General features: G+C 33.3%; 1 protein-coding gene across 4 annotated transcripts in view; it reads left to right on the top strand.

Annotated features, from left to right (window-relative positions):
• CRMP (Collapsin Response Mediator Protein) overlaps positions 1-22,775 on the top strand; it is a 331,728-nt gene that overhangs the window by 37,534 nt on the left and 271,419 nt on the right. For all 4 annotated transcript variants that reach the window (XM_066733509.1, XM_066733507.1, XM_066733508.1 and 1 more), the window contains exon 2: positions 14,246-14,340. In XM_066733509.1, coding sequence (XP_066589606.1) covers positions 14,246-14,340 — 95 coding nt within the window. The remainder of the gene's footprint in view (positions 1-14,245; positions 14,341-22,775) is intronic.

The following is a 22,775-nucleotide window of genomic DNA, read 5'->3' as shown; positions in this document are numbered from 1 at the left end:
TACTCAAGAGGTCCTATATTTCCAAAGAGTAAATAAAAGAAGAAAAAAATAAAGGAATGATGCTGTTAGTTTTAAATATATCATATTTCAAAATACCTGAAAACTTATTTGTTTCAAACTCAGATATTTTAAAAACAGACCAAAAGCCATCTTCCCAATAATGAGGACATTCATTTAAGCAGAACAGCATTAACTTTGTTCAAATAATCTGTGCATTCTCTTGTATCAAATAGAGAAATTCTTTTTAATAAATTGATGTTTTATTTTAAACAAATAATGTTTTGCTTTTATTCGTCCCTTATTAAGAAATATTTGTTAATTCTAAGTGTTTTTACGATTACTATTAAATAATTTAAAAAAGAAATGAGAAACGTATGGTTTATTTAAATGAAACTTACAACATTTGTAAATTAGAAAGATTTGTTTCTTTCAAATATAAATATATCAAAACTATATAGGAAGAATTTTATTCCCAGCAAAAGAAGTATTATTTAAAATTAATAAAATTAATATTGAATTTAAATAACGATTAACTTAATATAAACTGTATAACGCAGTACTAGGAAAAAACAGCCTGTTTGTTTTAAAAAAATTTCGTCGCTCTTCTATTTTTTCTAATAAACAATATTTTCTCTACTATACAATAAAAATAAGTTAAAAATGAATGAATAGCGTAAACTAGCTAATGTGTAAAATACGACAAAAATTTTTCTTTTATTGAAATACATGGGTTTTGGTGTAAACAATTTTTTCTCTGGTCTTTAAGAACATTAGCTAATTATAAAAAAACATATTAAATGATTTTAATCAGAATTTTTCTTTCAACTGAATAAATATTTTTTTTTACTATAATTATTTAATGAAAACAATATTTCATTGTTTGAAAAAATTATTTTTCAAACCTGCAATTATTGAATATAATTTAATCTGTTTTCATTTTAAATAGAAAAAATGTTTAATTTAAATAAATATTTTTGTGACTGTGATTACACAAATTTGGATAAATCAACTTTTTTAATTTCAAAAAACAATATTATTGTTTTGACTAAATTACCTTTATATTTGTTAAATCTCTGTTAAGATTAAATGTATCTTAGTTGTGATACATGTTTATTATTTTTAAAAATTGAAATGACTAAACTTAAATTGTATTTGTTTCTTTCAAATAAACTTCATTCCAATGAAAAAAATTGAAAAACAAATAAATTAAATTATTAGATTTAAAGAAATTCTTCTCTCAGTGTGGGGAAAATGGGGTGCCAAGGGCACGTGTTAAAGTTGAGCAATTGTGATGCAGCTTGGCACATCTTATTTATAGCATTTGATAAAAAAATGAACGGGTCCTGCTATTAAAATCAAAATTTTGCAAAGACTACCCTAATGTAGGTATATGTATTTATTAAAATTAAAGTTAACGTTCTTTACATATGCATTAGTATAAAATGTAATAAATAAAATGAGTAACTCATTAGAATATAACGAGTTACTTTTCGAGTGTATGCATATTTGTTAGTTTCAAGTTAACAAAAATTTTGAACAATGCAAATATCTTGTTCCCTATAAAGGATTCATTTGTTTAAATTTAATAATGGAGTGTTTCATCAAACAATTTATTGGACATGACTTCTTAATTCTGGTGATTCATTTAAACAAGAAATTGTTAATATAAAACAAGTAGATATTCAGATTTCTTTCACTGGCAGTAGCTGTTAATTTCTTGATATTAAATGGATTCGACATTTCCATTTAATAAATGATAAATCGAAAAATTGAATGAGTGACTTGTTAGACTATAGCGAGTTTCGTTTGGAACATACACAGGTTTATTTGTTTCAAGTTTAAAAATGTTTGAAACAATGCAACTGGCTTGTTCCCTAAAAAGGATTCATTTATTTAAATGGAATAACGGGAGGTTTCATCGAACGATATATTGGATAAGACTTATTAATTTTGGTGATTCATTTAAACAAGTAATTGTTAATATAAAACAAGTAGATATTCAGATATCTTTCACTCGCAGTAGCTATTTATTTCTTGATATTAAATGGATTCGACATTTCCATTTAATAAATGAGAAATCCAAAAATTGAACGAGTGACTTGTTATAGTATAGCGAGTTTCGTTTGAAACATATAAAGAGTTAAGTTTGTTTTAAATTTATAATTTTTTTTAATTAATTCAATTATCTTTTTCTTGTAAAAAAGGGTTTTCGTAAAATTGAAGAATTCAATGTTTACGCCAAACGACAATTTGTTTAATATAATTTACTAAGCGCTGTGCGTTTAAATAGTTAGTTTTTTTTATTTAAGAGAAAATATGCTTTCCTATTTTAGTAAAATTGAAATATATATTTTTTAGTATGAAATGAATTAAGTTGAAATTGAATAAATATGATAAGGAGGTTATATGTTAAATCTGGACATTTTACTTATTTGATCGAATTCTACATGCTTTGAATTAAAAAATTTATTTTTTTTATGCAATAAATACTTGTTTGTTTTTACCATAGAAAATTATTCTCTTTTCTTAAACAAATAATATTTCATTGTATCATGAACATATTTTTTAAGTGTACAATTTTTAAGTACAAGTAAATCTAGGTTTTATTTAAATGGAAAAATTACTTCATTGAAATATACATTTTTTTGACTACGGAAACATAAATTCTAATAAATCAATGTTTCTGAATGTAACATACAATATTTTTAGTTCAAATTAATTTAGTTTATATTTATTAAATATCTGTTTGAAATGAATATATCTTTCTTCAAATATATATTTGCTATTTTTTAACATTCAGATTATTAAAATTAAATCTATTATATTTACTTCAAGTTTATTTTATTTCATTATAGCAACTTGAAATTCAAATAAATCGATTTGTTTAATTTAAACAGTTGTTTCTCTCTGTGTACTAGAGAGGGCCAATCGTTAGCAGCTGTTGCGCGGCTTAAACCTGTAACTATACGACACTCGCGAATATGACCTATAACTTTGTTAATATTTTGAAATTCGGTCTAATATTTATACACCATATCCTCATGATGGTACACGACAGAAAAATGAAAAAAAATGTTTTTCAACCAAAACAACTAGACTACTAACTTAAAAACAAAATTACTGTAACATCTTCCGGATCTTATAAGTGGTTATAAATTGTAATTAAGCATGAAGAATATTTACGTTTAAAAAAAATCTTATTGACATAATGTAAATTTACTTTTTGCTTAGAAATAAAACCGATAATAAACCACAAAAAAACATAAAAGTCAGTTAGATTTGCGATGAGTTCTATTAAGCCATTAACGCCGAAAAAAGGCGATTTTAGACTATGTTTTTGTAACTGAATTTCAGGTATATAACAAAGTAATAATTGGATCTAGGGTATGAATCTTTATGTTTTTAGGTGTGCTGAATTATAATCCGGGCTCAAAATCCAAATATTTGTACCACAAAATTAAATATAGCAGTTTTTTTGCAAAAAAAGATGTCAACAAATTAGGCATTTTCAAAGTTTATGAGTTTATTTCAGGTATAGAATGCATAAAGTATATAGAGATTTGATTAACCATCGGTGCACAAATTTCTTGAAGTTTAACGGTGAATTTTTACGTACATATATTTATATACTTTATTTGGCAAAATGGCCGGTACAAAATGTGCAAACAAGTAAAAAATAAATTTTTTCCTAGAAAACTAAAGGCTTATATAAAAAGTGTTTAAGAATATAAATGTCTTAGAATTGATTGAGGAATTCTCTTAAATTTATCAAGGATTTTTGGAGATATTTTTTGAATATTTAATTTGTAATTTTTTAAAAAATCAAAAATTATCTAAAAAAAACTGAACAAATTTTAGAGTATTTTTTAATAAATTCTAAAATATTTTACTCTTAGAAAGTTTCGATCAATCTTCATAGTTTTCGAGACAAAAATTATTTAAATTTTAACCGCATGTAGTTTTAAAAGAGTGTAGACATATATTTTCATAATTTTATTCTCAAAAACTATAGAATTTGATCCAAAACTGTCGAAGAGTAAAAATATCTTATAATTTATTGAAAAATAGTTTCAAATGTTTCCATTTTTTTTTAGATAATTTTTGATTTTTTAAAAAATTACAAATTAAATATTCAAAAAATGTTTCCAAAAATCCTTGGCAAATTTAAGAGTATTCCTCAATCAATTCTAAGATATTTATATTCTTAAATACTTTATATGAGCCTTTAGTTTTCTAGGAAAAAATGTAATTTTTTTACATGTTTGCATTTTTTACCTGCCACTTTGCCAAAAAAGTATATAAACATATGTACGTAAAAATTCACCGTTAAACTTCAAGAAATTTGTGCACCAATGATTGATCAAATCTCCATATATTTATGCATTCTATACCTAAAATAATATCATAAACTTTGAAAATGACAAATTTGTTGACATTTTTTTTTGCAAAAAAACTGCTATATTTAAATTTGTTGTCAAAATTTTTGGATTCAGAGCCCGGATTCTGATTTATCACACTTAAAATCGTAGAGAATCATACTTTAGACCCAGTTACTACTTTGTTAAATACCTGAAATTCAGCTACAAAAACATAGTCTAAAATATACCGTCTCTTCCGCGTTAATAGGTTAATTACATAGACATAAGATGTTGCATCTAATCAGATCAGTGTGTTTACTTGCTACTCAGGGCTATTGGTGTACAACTTAACTATGATGCAACTACTTAGAATAAAAAAAAAACAACATGATTCCTTTATTCAACTTATTATTTAATTTCAATCATGCAGCAATAGGAAACAGATACAGTTAGGTACAGAAATCTTGCGACAGGCGTGGGAAAGTAGAAATCAGAGGGGCGAAGGGATTTCTAGGGAGTTTGTCCGTAGCTGTCAAATGGCGTGATTAACCCTCAATTTTGGATCGTAAACAAAAATAATATTTTAGGAAAACGATTGCGGAAAAGAAGGAAGGATTTTAATACATAACAGAGAAGATAAAATATATCCGATGAGTATAAATTAATAACGAAAAATGAAAATTATTGTGAGTTTATAAGGAAATATATACTTTGTGGTTATTTTATTTCTGTTACAGGCTAAATCCTATTCTTCATGAGTTTAATTCACAGGAAAGAAATACTTAAAGAACAATGAATGAAAAAGGACTAATTTACAAAGCAATTTTGTGTGACCCAGTCATTTCAATAATTGTGACATAATGTTATAATGGTGAATGTGTAAGCGATTGCTGTGTATATAAAGAAATTTTATTACAAAATAATAATAATGTAGGATAATGTTTTGATTCTTATTATTATAAATTAAAGCTAGTTCAATTAAAATTTATTATTTTAATTTCTTCCTTAACCACACACAAATTCTATACGTACATAGTAATTATATATTCTTGTAGAACCTATCTTTAAGCTACTCTAACTAAATTGCAACTATTTTAAATCTGCAGGTCATAACTATTTACTTCAATGATTTTTATTATTCAATGTGAGGCAAATTGTGTAAAATTTCTGCTAATTTCTTATTGATCCGTCACATGCTTCCTCACATCTTGTTTGACATTTATTTGCCTTGATTGTTCCTTCTTCTTTTCATTTTCAACACATATACCAATAATTCTCTAGATATTTTCAAATATGCTCAGATACATATATGCTTATTCTGCTGTCTAATTGTTTCTATAATAATTAGGAAGATTGGTAAACTACTAGTCTCTGAAGTAGGGTAAAGAAATTAAGACATTTGGAGGCGGGCAAGAATTCATTTTTGTATCAGCATCACTAATATACACACGTGTATTATATTAGCAATACAAATGGACAACGTAAATTAAAACTGTATTTTAATTGATATGGAAAAAATACAAATTGCTTCTATTATGCATTATAAATATCATTTTAATTAAATAATCTAGGTGACTACGTTTAATACTTAAATTAAACGGAAAATAGTAATTTTACTATAGTAAAAAGTACTATAGTCAAATAACACGAAATCTCATATGTATTTCCGCCGTTAGGAAAAGACCCTGTATATAGTCGAAAGAACAAATGAAGCTATTAAAATATCATCCACTTTTAACACATCCATCAATTTGATAAATTCTTTAATCCAATTAATTTAATTCTTAATCGCCTCCAAGGGTATCCAACTGTCTCTGAAGTCTAAAGACTGAAATAGTCTGAGTGTCTCTTCAATTTTCATATCCCCACCACCCAGTATTTACTATTCACCCGATTCACCCTGAAATTTCAAGGTAGAAAGATTTCACTTCAAGGTGTGACTCGAGACAAATTTTCTGATTTCCGAACGACATTTCTAAAATCACTCCAGTGCAACCCGACAGTTTCCGAAGGGCTAAAGTTCATTGGGATCACTCTAGAGTGCACCCGAGTGGTGTTTCCGAACACAGCCTAACAGAATTGCAAGATTGATCGAGCTTCGCGAAACAAAGCAAAGATCGATAAAAATTATATAGATAACCTCGCACGAGATGATTACAATGTAGTACCGCTTTGTACTCACTAGGTGTCGCAACATTCAGAGTCCAGTTCGGGAATTTCGTCTTCTATGTTCAAACTTTCTATGTGTCTATGTCTTCCCGATCCCTTTCCGCTCCTGGATATCTCATAATTTTTATAGCTTAACAATTAGATGTTGGGTGGATTGTAATCATCTCGTGCGAGGTGATCTATATTATTTTGATAAATCTTGCAATTATATATCAAATCTCGCACTTCGAGATTACAATGCAGTTGTTTAGAGTGACATTGATATTTTTCATTTTGCTGTATTTCTTTATTTCTAATTTATATCCTGTTACAACAATTATAATAAATCCAATACAGACCTCGCAAACAAATCATTCCTATCTTTAATTATTGGTCTGTTATAAAAACTTAAAAAGGTATTCGAATTCTGTGACCTGCCCACTGTTTGTTTAATTAAACTTATATTCAGACCTCTGTGAAAAGCAACTTATGTAGACGCATGTCTCGTCGAATGTGCCTTAAAAATCTCAGTATCTATGCCGCATTCATATAAAACTTCTTTAATCCATCTACTAATGGTCTGAGCTGATGCTTTCCTATATGGTTTTTTATAAGTAATAAAAAGTTTATTCTCTTCTCCTCTTAAATCTTTTGTCATTCTTATGTATTCTGTAATCCCACAAAAAACAAGCTTCGCTTGTAAAAAAAGGACGGCAAGTACATAAGTCGCATCTAGCACGATTAATACAGTAATATAAAATATTTTAATTAAAAAAAATAGTGAAATCCAAATGTTAAGCAAGTATAAATTATTGTTACCACGGCCAAAAATTAAAATTTGGAAAAAAGAAAAGAGCAACACAAAAATTACTTGCCGATGGCCCGTTGTATGCAATCATATTAATTAGCCATATTTTTAATTACGAAAAACAACGCTTATATTTCAAGATAGCGACTTACTCATGAATATTACGGGCCCGGCAAATAATTTTTGTGTTACTCTTTTCCTTTCTCCAAACTTTAATTTTTGGCCGTGGTAATACTAATTAATGCTTGCTTAACATTTGGATTTCACTATTTTTTTAATTAAAATATTTTATATTACTATATTAATCGTGCTAGATGCGACTTATGTACTTGACATCCTTTTCTTACAAGCGAAGCTTGTTTTTTGTCGGATCTTATAATGTTTTGTAAGAATATAGGAATTAAAACTAAACAATTATTTTAACTAATTCAATCTAACAAAACATTTTCCTATGTTCTCATCGTTCCATAATATAAAGCTTCAATTCAAAATATTACTTTATTATTCTGTAATAGTATGGGCCACACATAACTCTTGATTATCTCTAAAGTAAGGTAATGTCAAACAAGGTTGTTTTCTTCCTGATCCAGATGTCTTCAATATATCTGAAATTTCTATACGCAATTCCTTTTTTTTATAAGAAATATTATGTAAACATATCGCTGTTAGGGTATGAACCCACTGACCAGTGGCTAATACCATAAGCATCATTACTTTAAGTGTAAGCCTCTTCAATATTAATGAGTCCAACGGAAGCCAGGCTTTTATCGTATCTAAGACCAAAGAAATATCCTAAGTAGATGTGTATCTTGATCTTGGAGGTTTTAGTCTAAATAAACCTTTCATAAAGCGTGACAGAATTTTGTTATTAGACACCTACATTTCTGTTCAACCCCTTTATCCAATAATTCGCTTAAGGCAATTCTAATTTCCTGTGAAGATGTACCTGTGTGCATCTTTTTCTGTGAGCCATTGTTATCCGATAATTCTTGTGTAAGAGTTATCTTATAACCTCTGATAAGATTTAATATAAAATTATCAGATGTAAGCTCTTTCCATAACTCTGGAAAAGATTTGACACTCTTCCTGCTCTGGTACTCACATTTAGTTGCTCCTGGAAAGATTTCTCTGCGGATTGTGAGCTGTTGTGTGTCTCTTTGTCTCGTGTTTCCTCTTACTCGTCTGCGTAAACGCAGGATTCGTCCCTTTCCAACCTACCTGTGACGGTGGATTCTTTTCTTCACAAGCAGGTTCTTCCAGTTTAAAGAATTATTCTCTTTTAAAGGAATCTTATTGGCCAGACTCTCTCTCATATCTTGGCTTAGTTTTTTGGCTACCTTAATTTCCTTCAGTTTTTCCGCTAATTGTGCACCAAAAAGCCAATCGTCCGGAATTCTTTAATTCAAGACCACCTTTACATCCTTGTTCAGACTTGGTAAGATAAAGGCTTTCCTAGCCCTTGATAACTCAAACTGTAGATTCGACAACACTTTTCCTGTTTCTCCGAGTATTTTTAAAATTTGTAACTTACTTAAACTTTGCTCATTTAGATTTAGTGAAAGGGTAAATGCCGTACCTAAGGCTGCAAGAGCTATGCCCACAGAGTTTTGTTGATTAGAGTAATAATCGTCCTTCTTGATAGTCGACTCGTTCAAAGATGATTTGACCTCCAATTTGAGCTTTGGTGCTTCAAACAGCACTGGTCTCTCATATTTTTTAAACAATTCATCTTTCATTTCCCTAGGAATACCCTTTTGCATCTAAAAATTCCACCTTTTCTGTAAAGATGGATGTAATTTAATATTTATTGTAACTGAATGAGTTGGATCTTCTTCTAACAAATTCAAAATATCTTCATGTAAAGGATCAAATTCCTCAGACTCTTGTTGCATTGGGTCTTGTGGCTCTAACTGGGTGCTATCCAAAAAATCCTGAGGTTCTTCCTGTATAACCTCATTTTCTTGACCTAAAAAAGGCAAGAAAAAACAATTCCATCTTCGAATGATGAGGCGACTACACATTTTTTTTTCGGATCGACTAGACACTCGTTTTAGCTCCACCAAACTAAGTTGACTAGACATTTGTTCTAGCACTGTTAGTAACAAAATGTCTTACCGAAAGGTAAATTTTCAAAATGACTTTGGTCCAAGATATCTGTCTCATTCACATCCTCCTTATCTATAATTGGATGTTGTCTCAATTTAGCTATCTTTCTTCTAAGCAAAACATATTTCTCCATTAACTTTATTTCTTCTTCTAAGTCATCTTTGGTTCTTTTTGCCGATAACTTCATGATATTTCACCTTATGCGCAACAAAACGTTATAAGGTATCCAGGAGCAGGAAGGGATCGGGAAGAACATAGACAAACAAAAAGTTTAAACATAAAAGACGAAACGCCCGAACTGGACTCTGAATGTTGCGATACCTAGTGAGTACAAAGCGGTGCTATCTTGTAATCTCGAAGTGCGAGGTTTGATATATAATTATAAGTTTTATTATACAAATGGAACAATAACACAATAGAAATCTTTAAGTTGGTTTTAGGTAAGAAGTTTTAGACTTTCAGCTAGTTAAAATATTTATAATATCAAGTTACTGAGAGCTTTCCTTTTAACCTAGAATTCATTATAATTAAACACATATGACATATTGCATATAACGCGAAATATATTTTTTTATCTGGTGTTATCTATCTTTAGAATAATTGGAAATATCCTATTAAATAAAGAGCATTGATAGTTTATTAAATGACATGATGACTAGGAAAAAGGTCAACACACCTTTAGTCAAGTGTGACTTAAAATATGAAAACTTCGCTCTAAGCGAGTATATTCAATTATGTGCTGTAGATATAAACCAAACTGGCGCATTTGTAAAGGGGCATCCATCATGCCTGAATGCAACTGTTGAAGGAACTTTAATTGCAGATGCATTTCAAATGTATTTGAAATGATATATTTTGGTATATTTGAAAGAAATCGCATTGCGTGTTTAAATAAAAGAAATTGTAACGTGGACTATTTGATAATTTCACCAACCAAGATACTGAAATGAAACATTACATTAAATTAAAGAAATTTCATCGACATTACAGCCAGTTCAAAAGTTGAATTAGGTTCTTGATTTAACTGTATTCCAGTTGTATATACATATATTATCCAGATGGAATTTAGTGTTTTGAGTAGGATAAGGACAAAGATTTTTTAAAAATCATAAGAGCTCTTTATGAAATGCTTTATATTACACGTTATTTACAAGCTTTATTGATAAAAAAAATGGTGATACACTTGTTATAAATGCTATTAGTAATAACAGTGATTTATATACAATTAAAAGAAAATAGTTAATGACCCTTCACTACTCTTAATCATTCAAATATTTGTGTATTACATAATATCATATAATCCAGACTTATAATGTTAATTACGCCAACGTTCGATGCGACAATAATTTTTCATACTCACGTATGGCAGTGACAGGTGAGCATTATTTAAAAATTCCCGCAGTAATCGCAGTCTTCAATGGTGTCGCCTTAGAAAATCTTCAGAGTTCCCATTGGCGTAGAACTGGCGTAAACAAGGAAAGACGAAAGATTCTTACCGAGTGAGAGAGATAACCATATAAGCAATGGCACGGATAGAAATAAGCCTTAGGGCGTCTGGCGTGTCCGGCTGTGCCATATAATGCTCTATCTATATATATATTGTAACGCGCGGAAAGGATTCCGGGTTAGAAAATTCCAAATAAAACACTAAGAAAATCCAGGGACACAATCTTTATTTTCCACTATAAAATCTCGGGGGGAGAGGCCTCCCGCGATGTCCTGGCACACTTATTATACGCGCACAATGATTTCATTAACCACTAAACGAAAAGGAAAACTGGGGAAAACTTAGGGAAAGCAACGGGCTAGAAGGCGGCAGGGGAAAAAGCAAAGGGGAGAAGGAAATAGGGCAGGAAAAATCCTCCGTGGCTCCGACGGCGATGTCCAACGATCCCTCGACGTCCGCCACGAGAACTCCACAGAAAACTTTGCTAAATCGATGGCTGGGGCCCGCAATATTGAAATACGCCGAATTTCAATATTCGCGGCGACGACCCAGCTCTCTGTTCTAAAACACGTACGGATGCTCCAAGAGTAGAACAAGGTGTAGTCCAATTTGACGGATATTCCTCCGTTCTCCCAATTATTCCCCTCATTCCGGGGTGTCATGGTTATGATCGGGATCCAGGGACCAATCATTAATTAGGTAAGGATCCGCGATCCATATTTCTCGCCGTTCCGGCTAATCACCCATATACTTGGCATGATAGCCGGCTGGCTAGCTCCTGCGCGAGAATCCTGCGTGATCGTCCTTAGCAGCAGACGACACTATGGCTTCGTGGTTCGGCAGCGGGGCGATGCGGTGCGGGGTCGGCGACGATGGGTCGGTAGTGGCGCGGGCAGGGGAGAACGCAGCTAGGCGCGCGAAGCGTCAGCGCGGTAAGGAGAGGGGACGGGACTCGCTGCTTGGCGCTCGCGGCGCGAAGCGCGGTAAGGGGAAGGATAGAGCGACGCGTAAACATACGCGGACGGGACAATGGGTGCGAGGGAGATAGACTTATGTGGATCGGGTATGGGCTAGAAAAGGATAGAGGGACAACAGTTTTCAAGCTCTTGTTGGAGCAGGGGAATCGGTCTTAGAAGCTACTAATAAAATTTACCATTGGGAATATAATATGTAATTCTAAATAAACTACAACCTAGAAACATTCGCTCAATCCTCAATCATACCATTTCCTAAAAACATTTACTCTCCTTCCGTGGATGGCAATTACAATATCCCTAAGCGGGTAACTACATTACCATCACACGGAAGGTTCATCTATACTCACTCACTCACTCACAAGCATACTCAAGGGGACGGGAGGCACTAAGGGGGAGACCTGAGAAGAACTAAAAAATGTGTACATTTCTGTAACGTGATTCCACCACGTTACAACATATATATATATGTCTCTCTCTCTCTCTGCCTCTCTCGCATTCACTCATTTAATGCGAGATAGACGAACTACTACAGTTATTGCGTCCCACTCCCCTCATTCTACTTAGCAGGAGTGGAGTATACAGTGAAGAATCTTGGGCCGTACTCATAAGGTCTGTTCTCGTTGGCCTACACTTTTAACACTTTCTACACTTTCCGTATTTCTGTCTTTGTCCATTGTATAAGTTGACACCCTAAAATGTGCACAAAGTGTAAAAAGTGTAGGCAACGAGAACAGACCTATAGACGTGACTCGAACTCGAGTCGAGTTTTTATACTATAGTTTACGTTACATATACTATTTATTTTTGCCTGAGTCGAGTTCGAGTCGAGCTCGAGTCACGTCTCTGAGTACCAGGGCTTAAAACATGCGCGCGCGGTTCCTAAATGCATCAAAGGACGCCATTTCTGCCGGTCATAATGACCTGCATATATGGCGTCCCTTGATGCATTTAGGAACCACGTTATAAAGTCCCTCACCATTAGTAGCTCAAGACGGAGAGCTCGAGTTAGCATACATTTTAGATGAAAAAAACCTTTAAATTTTATTGTTCGAAGATTTTTTAATCTAAATTGTATGCTAACTCGCGCTTTCCGTTTCGAGTTACTGATGGTGAAGGGCCTTAACGGGAATCCGTATACCGACATTACAGAGCAAAAACTATTTCGCATGCAGCGTCGTCATTTGTTGACGGTTTGTAAAGTTATTACAGGTTTTTGGAAATGCCAGAAGCTTATCTACTAAGTTACGTTAGGACAATTAACAAGAAATGAAACAAAATTTTTGTTTAAATAAATAAATTAACATTATTGAGAAACAACAATTAAATCGCAAAATCCCACAACGTACTTTACTAGATAATGTTCATACGTTTCCAAAAAGTCCACATAAATGCAAATCCGTCGAGAAATGACGATGCTGCATGTGAAATAAATAATGGAAGAATTTCGTGTTCGGGAAGTCGCTAACACGAAACTCTTCCATTATTTATTTCACATGCAGCATCGTCATTTCTCGACGGATTTGCATTTATGTGGACTTTTTGGAAACGTATGAACATTATCTAGTAAAGTACGTTGTGGGATTTTGCGATTTAATTGTTGTTTCTCAATAATGTTAATTTATTTATTTAAACAAAAATTTTTTTCATTTCTTGTTAATTGCCCTAACGTAACTTAGTAGATAAGCTTCTGGCATTTCCAAAAACCTGTAATAACTTTACAATCCGTCAACAAATGACGACGCTGCATGCGAAATAGTTTTTGCTCTGTAATGTCGGTATATGGATTCCCGTTAAAACGCGGTTCCTAAATGCATCAAGGGACGCCATATATGCCGGTCATTGTACACGTTGTCATTTATGTTACTGTGTTGATATACGGGAAACGAAAGGTTGTAATCTTGAAATATCTCAAATTTTATTGTTCAATTTTGGCAATTTATCTTTAATGTATTATACTGCTATTTAAGATAAAAAGAAATTGATCTTTTTTAAAAGTTACATATATTTTCCTCTCAAATATTCAAAAAAATCTGTTTCAAATTTGTATCTTCATTAATAGAATATTGCTTAAAATAAAAAATAATGCATGTTATTTGAAGCTATAAAAGCAACAGTTAACTTAATATTGAAAGGATCACGTGATCTATCTAAGATCAATTGGACTTTTGTATTTATTTGATAACGTAATAAGTTTAAATCGAATTTTTTCAAAGCAATATGCAGTTTTAATATTATCTTTTTCAAAGATTGGTTTCTGTAAATATTTTAAGTATTTTTAAATGTTTAAACTAAACGAAACACACAAAGATCGAAATAAAACAAGTATTAAATGTCCTCTTGTAAGCATAAATAATTTGTTTAATAATAATGGTTGCTAACAAATATGTTTTTTTCATTGCAGAGTGCACAGAACCGATTGCTAATAAAAAATGGTAAAGTGGTCAATGAGGATAGTATTACGGATAACGATATTTACATTGAAGATGGAATTATCAGGTAAGGATATAAACATATACTTGAATCTCTCAATTTGTATACCAATTGAGTTGTTTGGATCAAATGTGCGCACTTTGCTATTTGGAAGGCTGTCAGACTTCAAAGATAATAGGTAAAACGAATAAAATATAAAGATTAAATTAGAGCATTTATTGGATTATATTATTGGAAAAAATAATACTTTACAAAAAGTAACATTAATAATAGAAACTCAAAAAAAAAGAGTGAACATTTGACCCATATTGCGGGTAGAAATACATAGTTCTGTGTGGTAAGTAAAAGTGCACTAGTTTTTTATATAAATAAAATTTTTAAATAATTAATATTGAAATAAAATAAACAAGTTATTTTAGCAAAATTTATCAATTTTGTTAGTATATAATTATTCTTGGGTATAAAGCTATGCAAAACTAGATCTAGAGGTAATCATGGATTAACAAACCTTTGAGGTTGACTTATTAACCGTTTGACTACTACGCATCGCAAAAGCGCTGTGTTCATTTGTCTCGAAAACCGCGACGCAGCGCTTTTACACTGCGAGTTTAATATTGTTTCTTTATAATACGAAAAGAATTATTAAAATTGATTGATATTTGTCTAAATGAAAGTGTTTTATTTGACAACATCAAGTCAAAATATGTCCCGCTGCGTAGTTTTCGTATGTTATTGCAAGAATTCCTAAGCAATCAAATGGTTAAGAGATACAAATTATTAAAAAAAGAAACTAAAGTAAAATTTTACAGATAGATGTAATTATTCTGCATGATCTTCCTAACAAAGGCCACATATCAAAACATCTCCTTTATAATAGCTGCGTTTTTCTTGCCACCACTTTAAGCATTTGCTGTATTGGAACCACAATTCATGAGGTGGTTCTTTATACAATTTTTGACAGAATATAAAAATATTTTTGTTGATTCGAATTACAGGAACTTGGTCTCTCTTTTGAAAGAGATTTTTTCTTTCCTTTCATGACATATCTCTTGTTTTATATTCTGCTTAATTCCAGGCGACCAATTTTTTTTTATGATTCTGTTTATTTATTGGTTCTTTATTTTTATCCTCTGGAGCTACTTCTTAAATGAACTAGAAATGGTAATTTCATATTTTAACGAAAATTGATCACGGCACCTTTTCGATTTCATTTGAAAAACAGGTGGAGGGCGTTGAAATATAAATACATGCTGCGTGCTTGTTATTTTATTTTATTTATCAATGCAGAGATGTTTGGAATTACGGCTATCGCTGTTGTGGGATCTTTTTTCCCAGCTGATATCTCAACAAGCTCCTCTATTATAGGACTTCTACTTTAACTATTTCTAACACTAGTTGCACATACTATTGCCATTGTAACGTCCTGGAATAAAAAAACTATACAACCCAGTATATTCTAAAAACAAACCGTTTCGGGCACTATGCTTTCGCCTAGTAAACCCAGAGCCGGTAGCGATTCGGGAATTCTTTGATACTTATTTTGATTGATGCTGCGGATAGGAATCTGCTTGTTAATGCTGCTGATTCGTCTAGAGCTGCCTTTCTAAGCAGTTGAGAGGTTGGATATAGAATGAGGAACGATGATTGTGTTGCGTCCTAGAATCCGCAACTTACAAGAGGCTCAATATGAGACCTGCGGTGACATCTTTTGCCGCTCCCGCTTCCTAGAGTCGTTAATATATATTCGTATATATTGTGGATTTATTCCTACAGCTCTAGGCGAGTGTGGGGTGTGTGGCGGATGATCCATACTGTTATTACACATAGGCGCAGTGACGTTACAAGGTCTTCAAAACACCAAGTACTTGAGCACGGTTTTATCTCGTAAACAAAGCACGAGACAAATCTGTGTAAAAGAACTACTGACGTCATAAGGGATGGGGAAGAACCGATGAAGAAGTGTCCCCACCATCGAAAAACTAAGGCCCAGGTGTGATCGACACACCTTCAAATAGGACACTCTCTTTACAACTTCCGTGCGGATAGTTGCGTTCTGAGGATTTTCTATTAAGAGATAACACCACACCGCACTTAATTTCCTTATTTTCTCCAATCTTGCGGAAAACGTGCCGATCCCCGAAAGTCGCCCGTGCGCTGGGTGCTCCTCAGCGCGGAAAGCGCATTTTTGCGAGGAAACGAGGGAAGAAGACTAAGGTGCTGAGGACTCCACATTTAGGAACAAACCGCTAGAGGTAATTTAGAGGTGGAAGTCACGTAAGGCACTATCTCGATATTCTCAAGTAAGTCGGGTTCTCTATACATATACGTGTCGTCCAAAGATGGGTCCCTCCCTGATGAAATTCTCGAATAATTGAATAAATAAGTAAATTGAATAATGAATAATTACATAAGAAAAATAAATACACATGCATGGACAGAACGAATTAAATAAATACATAGATTAATAAATAGCTAATTAAATAAGTAAAAGAGCAATAAATAGAAAAATAAATAAGTTGGTAAGTAATAGAATAAATAATAAGGAGATAACAGAGAGAAAAACGTTAATTGATTATTGGTTCACGCGCATATGGACTAAATACGTGAAAGAAACGAAATGAATAATAATACTCTGAACAATTAAAGCAAACAAAAAAATATATATATATTAAAGAAAAACCTCATAGAATAAATAACTATATATATATATATATATATATATATACATATGTAAATAGTTGATGAATTAAATAGAAAAGGGTGAGACTCTTATGTGTTTTAGATTGTAGGTCATTATAAAATTGAACGCTTCGCTCGCGATCTTCAACGGGCGCTATATATATTGTAACGTCCAGGGTTGTGCAATTACTAATTTTAACACGATGCTCAACTACAATTTCATATCGTCGCTGAGCCTTTAGGTAGCGTTATTATATTCCTTTAATTTAGGCGTCGTAGGTAAGGAAAAATAAAATCCTGGGCGTACAAAATGAGAAGAAGATGTGAAATTCAGAATAAAAACAATATAATTCAAATGTTACCTGATAATGATGAACAACAATGATAAAAAAAAAGAAGAAGGTAGAAGGGAGACTCTCCTGTTGCTGTTTATTGGACTACGGTCGTCGTTGCCGTAGGGAACCAAGGATGATTGTGTGAGCGTTCGGTGAAAAGAAAATGTGTGCACTGAGTCGATTGTAACAAATTTTAATTTAGTAACTAAATCGCTAGGTTATACAAAAAAACTACTGCTCTTGAATTTTAACAATATTATGAATCGCGAACTTTGTCTCACATTCTAGGTTAAAGACTTATGCAAATTCTTGAATTTAATTGACTTAATCAAACGTAAAAAATGAGTCTAACTTGAAAAGGAATGAATGGAAGAAGAAGAATGCAACCAGCGTCCATCCGCTCCGCTCTTAAATAATTAGCTGGGGGGGGGGGGGGGGGGGGAAGAACGTTGCGTCGCCTTCAGCCAATCAGAAGGCGCTACTGCCTAAGCTTGGGTACGCTAGGGAATGAGACAAAGGGTGCTGAGCTTGCACCTTTTGTATATAATCGTTTACTTATAACTAAACGCAATTATTAAATAATATTAACAAAATCTAAAGATTAATACGGCATTAGCCGTCGCATGAGCAAAATGTGTCCTAATCCGGACGCGAGAGAAAAGTAATAATAATAAAAAAAAAGGAAAAAGGAGGAAACTGCGAGAGGAAAACGATCATCGTTTTAGGGTTAAAGATCCCACAACAATTAAATTGTTAAACGGTTGACCGCTTCCAAGGGCGAGTTATAATAAAAAATTATGCACGTGGCTACCTGTGGTTCGATATCCCGTTACTCATGGGACCGGATGTCTAATGTTTCTTATTCCTATGGTTGGACTTATATAAACGGTGGCCCGAATGGTTACGGAGAAGAAAGGGAGGAAGAAGAAAACGCTAAAATAGTTAGGCGTGAAAAATATATGCCCGAATGGTTACGGAGGAAAACACTTAATACTTTATCGCAATTATGTTCCCCATGGTTTATTGGGGTTAGGAAAATTGAAATTCCAATATCTATCTTCGTAGATAATGGAATATACAAAGGTTCGATTGTTTTCTTTTTGCTGAAGGGTTTCTTTATGCAAATAAAAAGCATGCTTGCAGCAAAGGCATGTGTTAAGTGGAGCAATGAGAAGTAATGATCTATGGCAGATGTTACAAAAGATGTGGTTAACATCTTTTGCAGCTCTAAGTCGGTGTTGGCGAATTGTTGCTAGGATACTTCGTTTGTTGTCCGGAAGGGCGGCCTCGCAATAGGCACAGATCCTTTGGGTTGGATTGGTCCTAACATATTTGTATAGTAACCGCTCACAAACGAAGAGTTCCTTTGGGGCCATGCTGATAATGAAACGGATTTGATGGTTAAAATTTGGACACAGGATGTATTAAAGATAGAATAGAAGAGGCATAAGGCAGTAAGCGTGAGATCCGCTGACTAGTGTCTGAGAGAAACGTTATCGCGAGTAACGTGACTAACGGTGGGTTTCTGAGGAAACAAACAAAGAGAGAGAAAGAGAAAATAAGAAAGAGAAAATAAGAAAGAGAACAAAATTAGTATTTGTTAAATAAATTGACCCAAAGAGGAGGAAAAAATATGGAGAATTGTAAGGTGAGGAAGATTCTGGACATTGAAGAACTTTGAATTTAATGTGCTGCCTGCAATCTTTTATTCCCGACTAAGGGAAAGTGCTAGCATTTTAAACGACCAAAAAGGCAAATTAGATTACCCAACAGGAAAGAATGATTAATAAAAGAAGATTATTTAACAATCGAGTTAATTAATTCCTTTCTAAGAAAGGGGGAGAAAGGGGCTGGGTCCGCGCGGCGCGATGGTAAGGCGATCGCTGGCGCGTTTTGGAAACGTGAAACATTTTTAAATATAAATAAGACATTTACTCCTAAACGCAAGGAAAGATAATGAATGAAACATTCTTAAATATAAATAAGACATTTACTCCTAAACGCAAGGAAAGATAATGAATGAAACAAAATGTTCAAGAACAACTTCAAGGGATGCTAATGATCGGTCTGAACAAAATAATGAAATTATCGAAACAATATTACATTTACTCTAGGGTAACAAATCTATTTAAAAGAAAAAAAAATTTCGGGAACGCTTAAGAATTAAGAATAATCGGCCTGGACGTTACAATATATATATACAGGGTCTTTTCCTAACAGCGGAGCATAGGAGATTCGTGTTAGTTGATTATAGCACTCGGAATGATGGAATCTGAGAGCGCTGATTGGTCAATATTGCGTAGTACCAACATATGTATAATAGGCCGTTACCAATGGTTGGATACGAAAAATGAGATTCATCCGCCATTTTGGTGTGGAGAAATGTTTACATGCTGATCGTAGCAGATAGAGGTGTAAAATGGAAAAATGTCAAATGTTGTCGTTACTAAAGTAAAAATTGAATACTTTGAATGAAAATGAAGAATATTCGTACTTTTCATTCATTATTTTCAATTTTTACTTTAGTAACCTTACCATTTGACATTTCTCCATTTTACACCTCTTTCTGCTAGGATTAGCATGTAAACATTTCTCCACACCAATATGGCGGATAAATCTCATTTTGTTTATCCAACTATTGGTAACGGCTTATTATCTGTTGGTACTACGTAATAATGACCAATCAGCGCTCTCAGATTCGATCATTCCGAGTGCTATAGTCAACTAACACGAATCTCCTATGCTCCGCTGTTAGGAAAAGACCCTGTATATGTCTAATCGGGTACATACGAGGACAGTAAAATATACTTTTTTTTCGTCATAATTGTAATCAGTAATTAATTCCATGAGGAACGGTATCAATAATTTTTTTCTAATTCAATGGAATATTAAATACTATTCTTTAATATACGGGTAGATATGAGTACTTGTTTTGTAAGAACTATTGTTCTAACACAAGAGGTATATAAAAGAACATGGTATATGTGAGAACTTATTTCTAAGGACTAAATTTTTCTTATGATAGGATTTTATGAGAACTTAAAATTAATAAGGACATTTCAAACAGCGGGCAGATCTAGGTACGAGGTCTTCATAAATTTATGAGAACATCATTAATTAAAAGCTGTATTGAAAATCTTTTCATTTGTTAATTGCCCGTTAATGAAAATTTTAAATTGCATTATTATAATAAACTAATAATTATTTAATCTTACATTTGTTAATAACTGTGAAATCTTTTTATTATCTTTGAATATGTTTCTATATAAAACATTTGTTTACTTTATTATCTTCAATTTATGTGATTTAAATTACATTTTGAAAACGCTAAAGATATGTTAATCAATTTTTAGTTTATGTAACAATTTTACAATGTGTGAGAAAGATTGATAAAATATTGACTTCTTTAAGATATAATTTATCGAAATTTGGACGGAGTTAAGACTCGCTACGTATGCAGTGTTTACATTTTTGGAGCAACAAACTATACAGGGTGTAACCAGCCAAAGACCGAAAGATTTTGACCAGAGATTCTTGAGGCTATACTAAGTAGAAAAGTCCTATATTATAAGATCCGCCAAAGCATGATTGCTGAGATAAATCAGTTTGAAAGCGAGCAATCAGGGCTTTGATCGAACGGAAGAATTACTTTACTGTCGCTTTCGTTGACACCTCCCTTTCGAAAAACAAAAGAAGCTCGTACCTCTCCGCCGCTCCGTAATGCCGTACATGTACACACACACGCCCGCAACTACGCCGATTATTAATATTACCTCCTAACGTTCTACAATCCTGATCCAAGCACCGTATGAAATTTATTTTTCGCCTAATATTAACAGAATCCCTGTGATGTAATTATTAATACTAAAATACTAGACAACATTTCTGCGATTTAGATACCTTTTGCCTGTAAATTTTCGCCGCCTCCCGTCAAGCTTTTCAAAGCATCAGCATCATCTCTGCGTACTCTTCATTGGTGAAATCCGGCATTTTACCCACTCACATGTTTTCAAAATAAACAGATGAAGTATCTTTAGGTTTTTTCTTCCGAATCGTGTCATAGTAATAAACAATCAGTCTTTCGCATCTTTCGGATAGAGTGCAAGTGAACTGCATATCACGGGATATAATTAGTGGCCAAATTTTGTGTCAAAAATGCCGAATTTCACGAATGAGGAATACGGCCAAATGGTGTACATCCTGGGAGAAGCTCGAGGTGTGGCGACAGAGGCGGCGAGAATCTACAGGGAAAGGTACCCAAATAGACGACACCCAATCAGTACGACGTTTACAGACACATATCGTAGAGTTTTAGAAACGGGTAATGTTTTGCCAAGACAGGAGAAAGGTGGACACAACTTACGTGACAGACGTGTGACGGAAAAAGTACTGAATCTAGTAGAAGCTGACCCGACAACAAGCACTCGCCGCATAGCTCGAGAAGTTAAAATCTCGCATATGACGGTACATCGAATTCTCAAGGCTGCGAATTTGTATCCGTACCATCACACACCCGTTCAGGATCTGTTGGAAGGTGATTTCGCACAACGCGTTAATTTTTGTCGTTGGCTTCTGACACAATCAGAAGTCAATCCTGGTTTTCATCGCCGAATTTTATTCACGGATGAATCCCTATTTACTCGTGCCGGAACATTCAATTTTCATAACTCTCACACTTACGCCGAGGAAAATCCACACTTCGTACGTGTGGTAAACTACCAGCATAGGTGGAAATTGAATGTTTGGGCCGGGTTAATAGGGACTCATGTGATCGGGCCGTTCGTCCTTCCAGAGAAAATGAATGGGGAGTTATATGCGAGATTACTCACGGAAGATTTGCCTGAGTTACTTGAGGATGTACCGCTAGACCTGCGGACCAAAATGTGGTTTCAGCAGGACGGTGCCCCACCTCATAATACTCGGCCAGTTTCTGCGATTTTGGAAAATTATTTTCCAAATCGATGGATCGCTTACCGAGGACCTGTGAGGTGGCCCCCTCGCTCTCCAGATCTGACACCACTGGACTTCTTTTTTTGGGGTCACCTAAAAAATGAAGTTTATGTGACGGAGCCTGGCTCGCTGGAAGTAGCGCTCGAGCGTTTAAAAGTGGCGGTTGCTAACATAGACGAACGTACGCTGGACAACGTATGGACAGAACTGCTGCGACGAGCGCGAGCTTGTATCGAAGCAGGGGGGAGACATTTTGAACAGCTTTTAAAATAATAGACTAAGGACGACGACGACGATTTGACATGACTGACGTGACGACTGACAAGACAAAGCGACGAAACATTACTTGACGCGACAGACGAACGAAGACAGAATTGGAAAACTTTCCCTGTAGATAAAAATTGCTTTTCATATGAAGGAAATGTAAGTCTTCTTTACTTCATTGGACATTCCGCGGCGGAATTGTACATTTTTTATTAGGATTATGTCATCTTCTAAGCTGTTGCAGCTGGAATCTGACTAACTTGTTTAGCATTT

Source organism: Prorops nasuta, unplaced genomic scaffold, assembly GCF_024137725.1.
Source record: "Prorops nasuta isolate Cenicafe-Biocafe unplaced genomic scaffold, Cenicafe_Pnas_1.2 PNAS00011, whole genome shotgun sequence".
Taxonomy (NCBI): Eukaryota; Metazoa; Arthropoda; class Insecta; order Hymenoptera; family Bethylidae; genus Prorops; species Prorops nasuta.
This window is presented reverse-complemented; position numbering and strand designations above follow the sequence as displayed.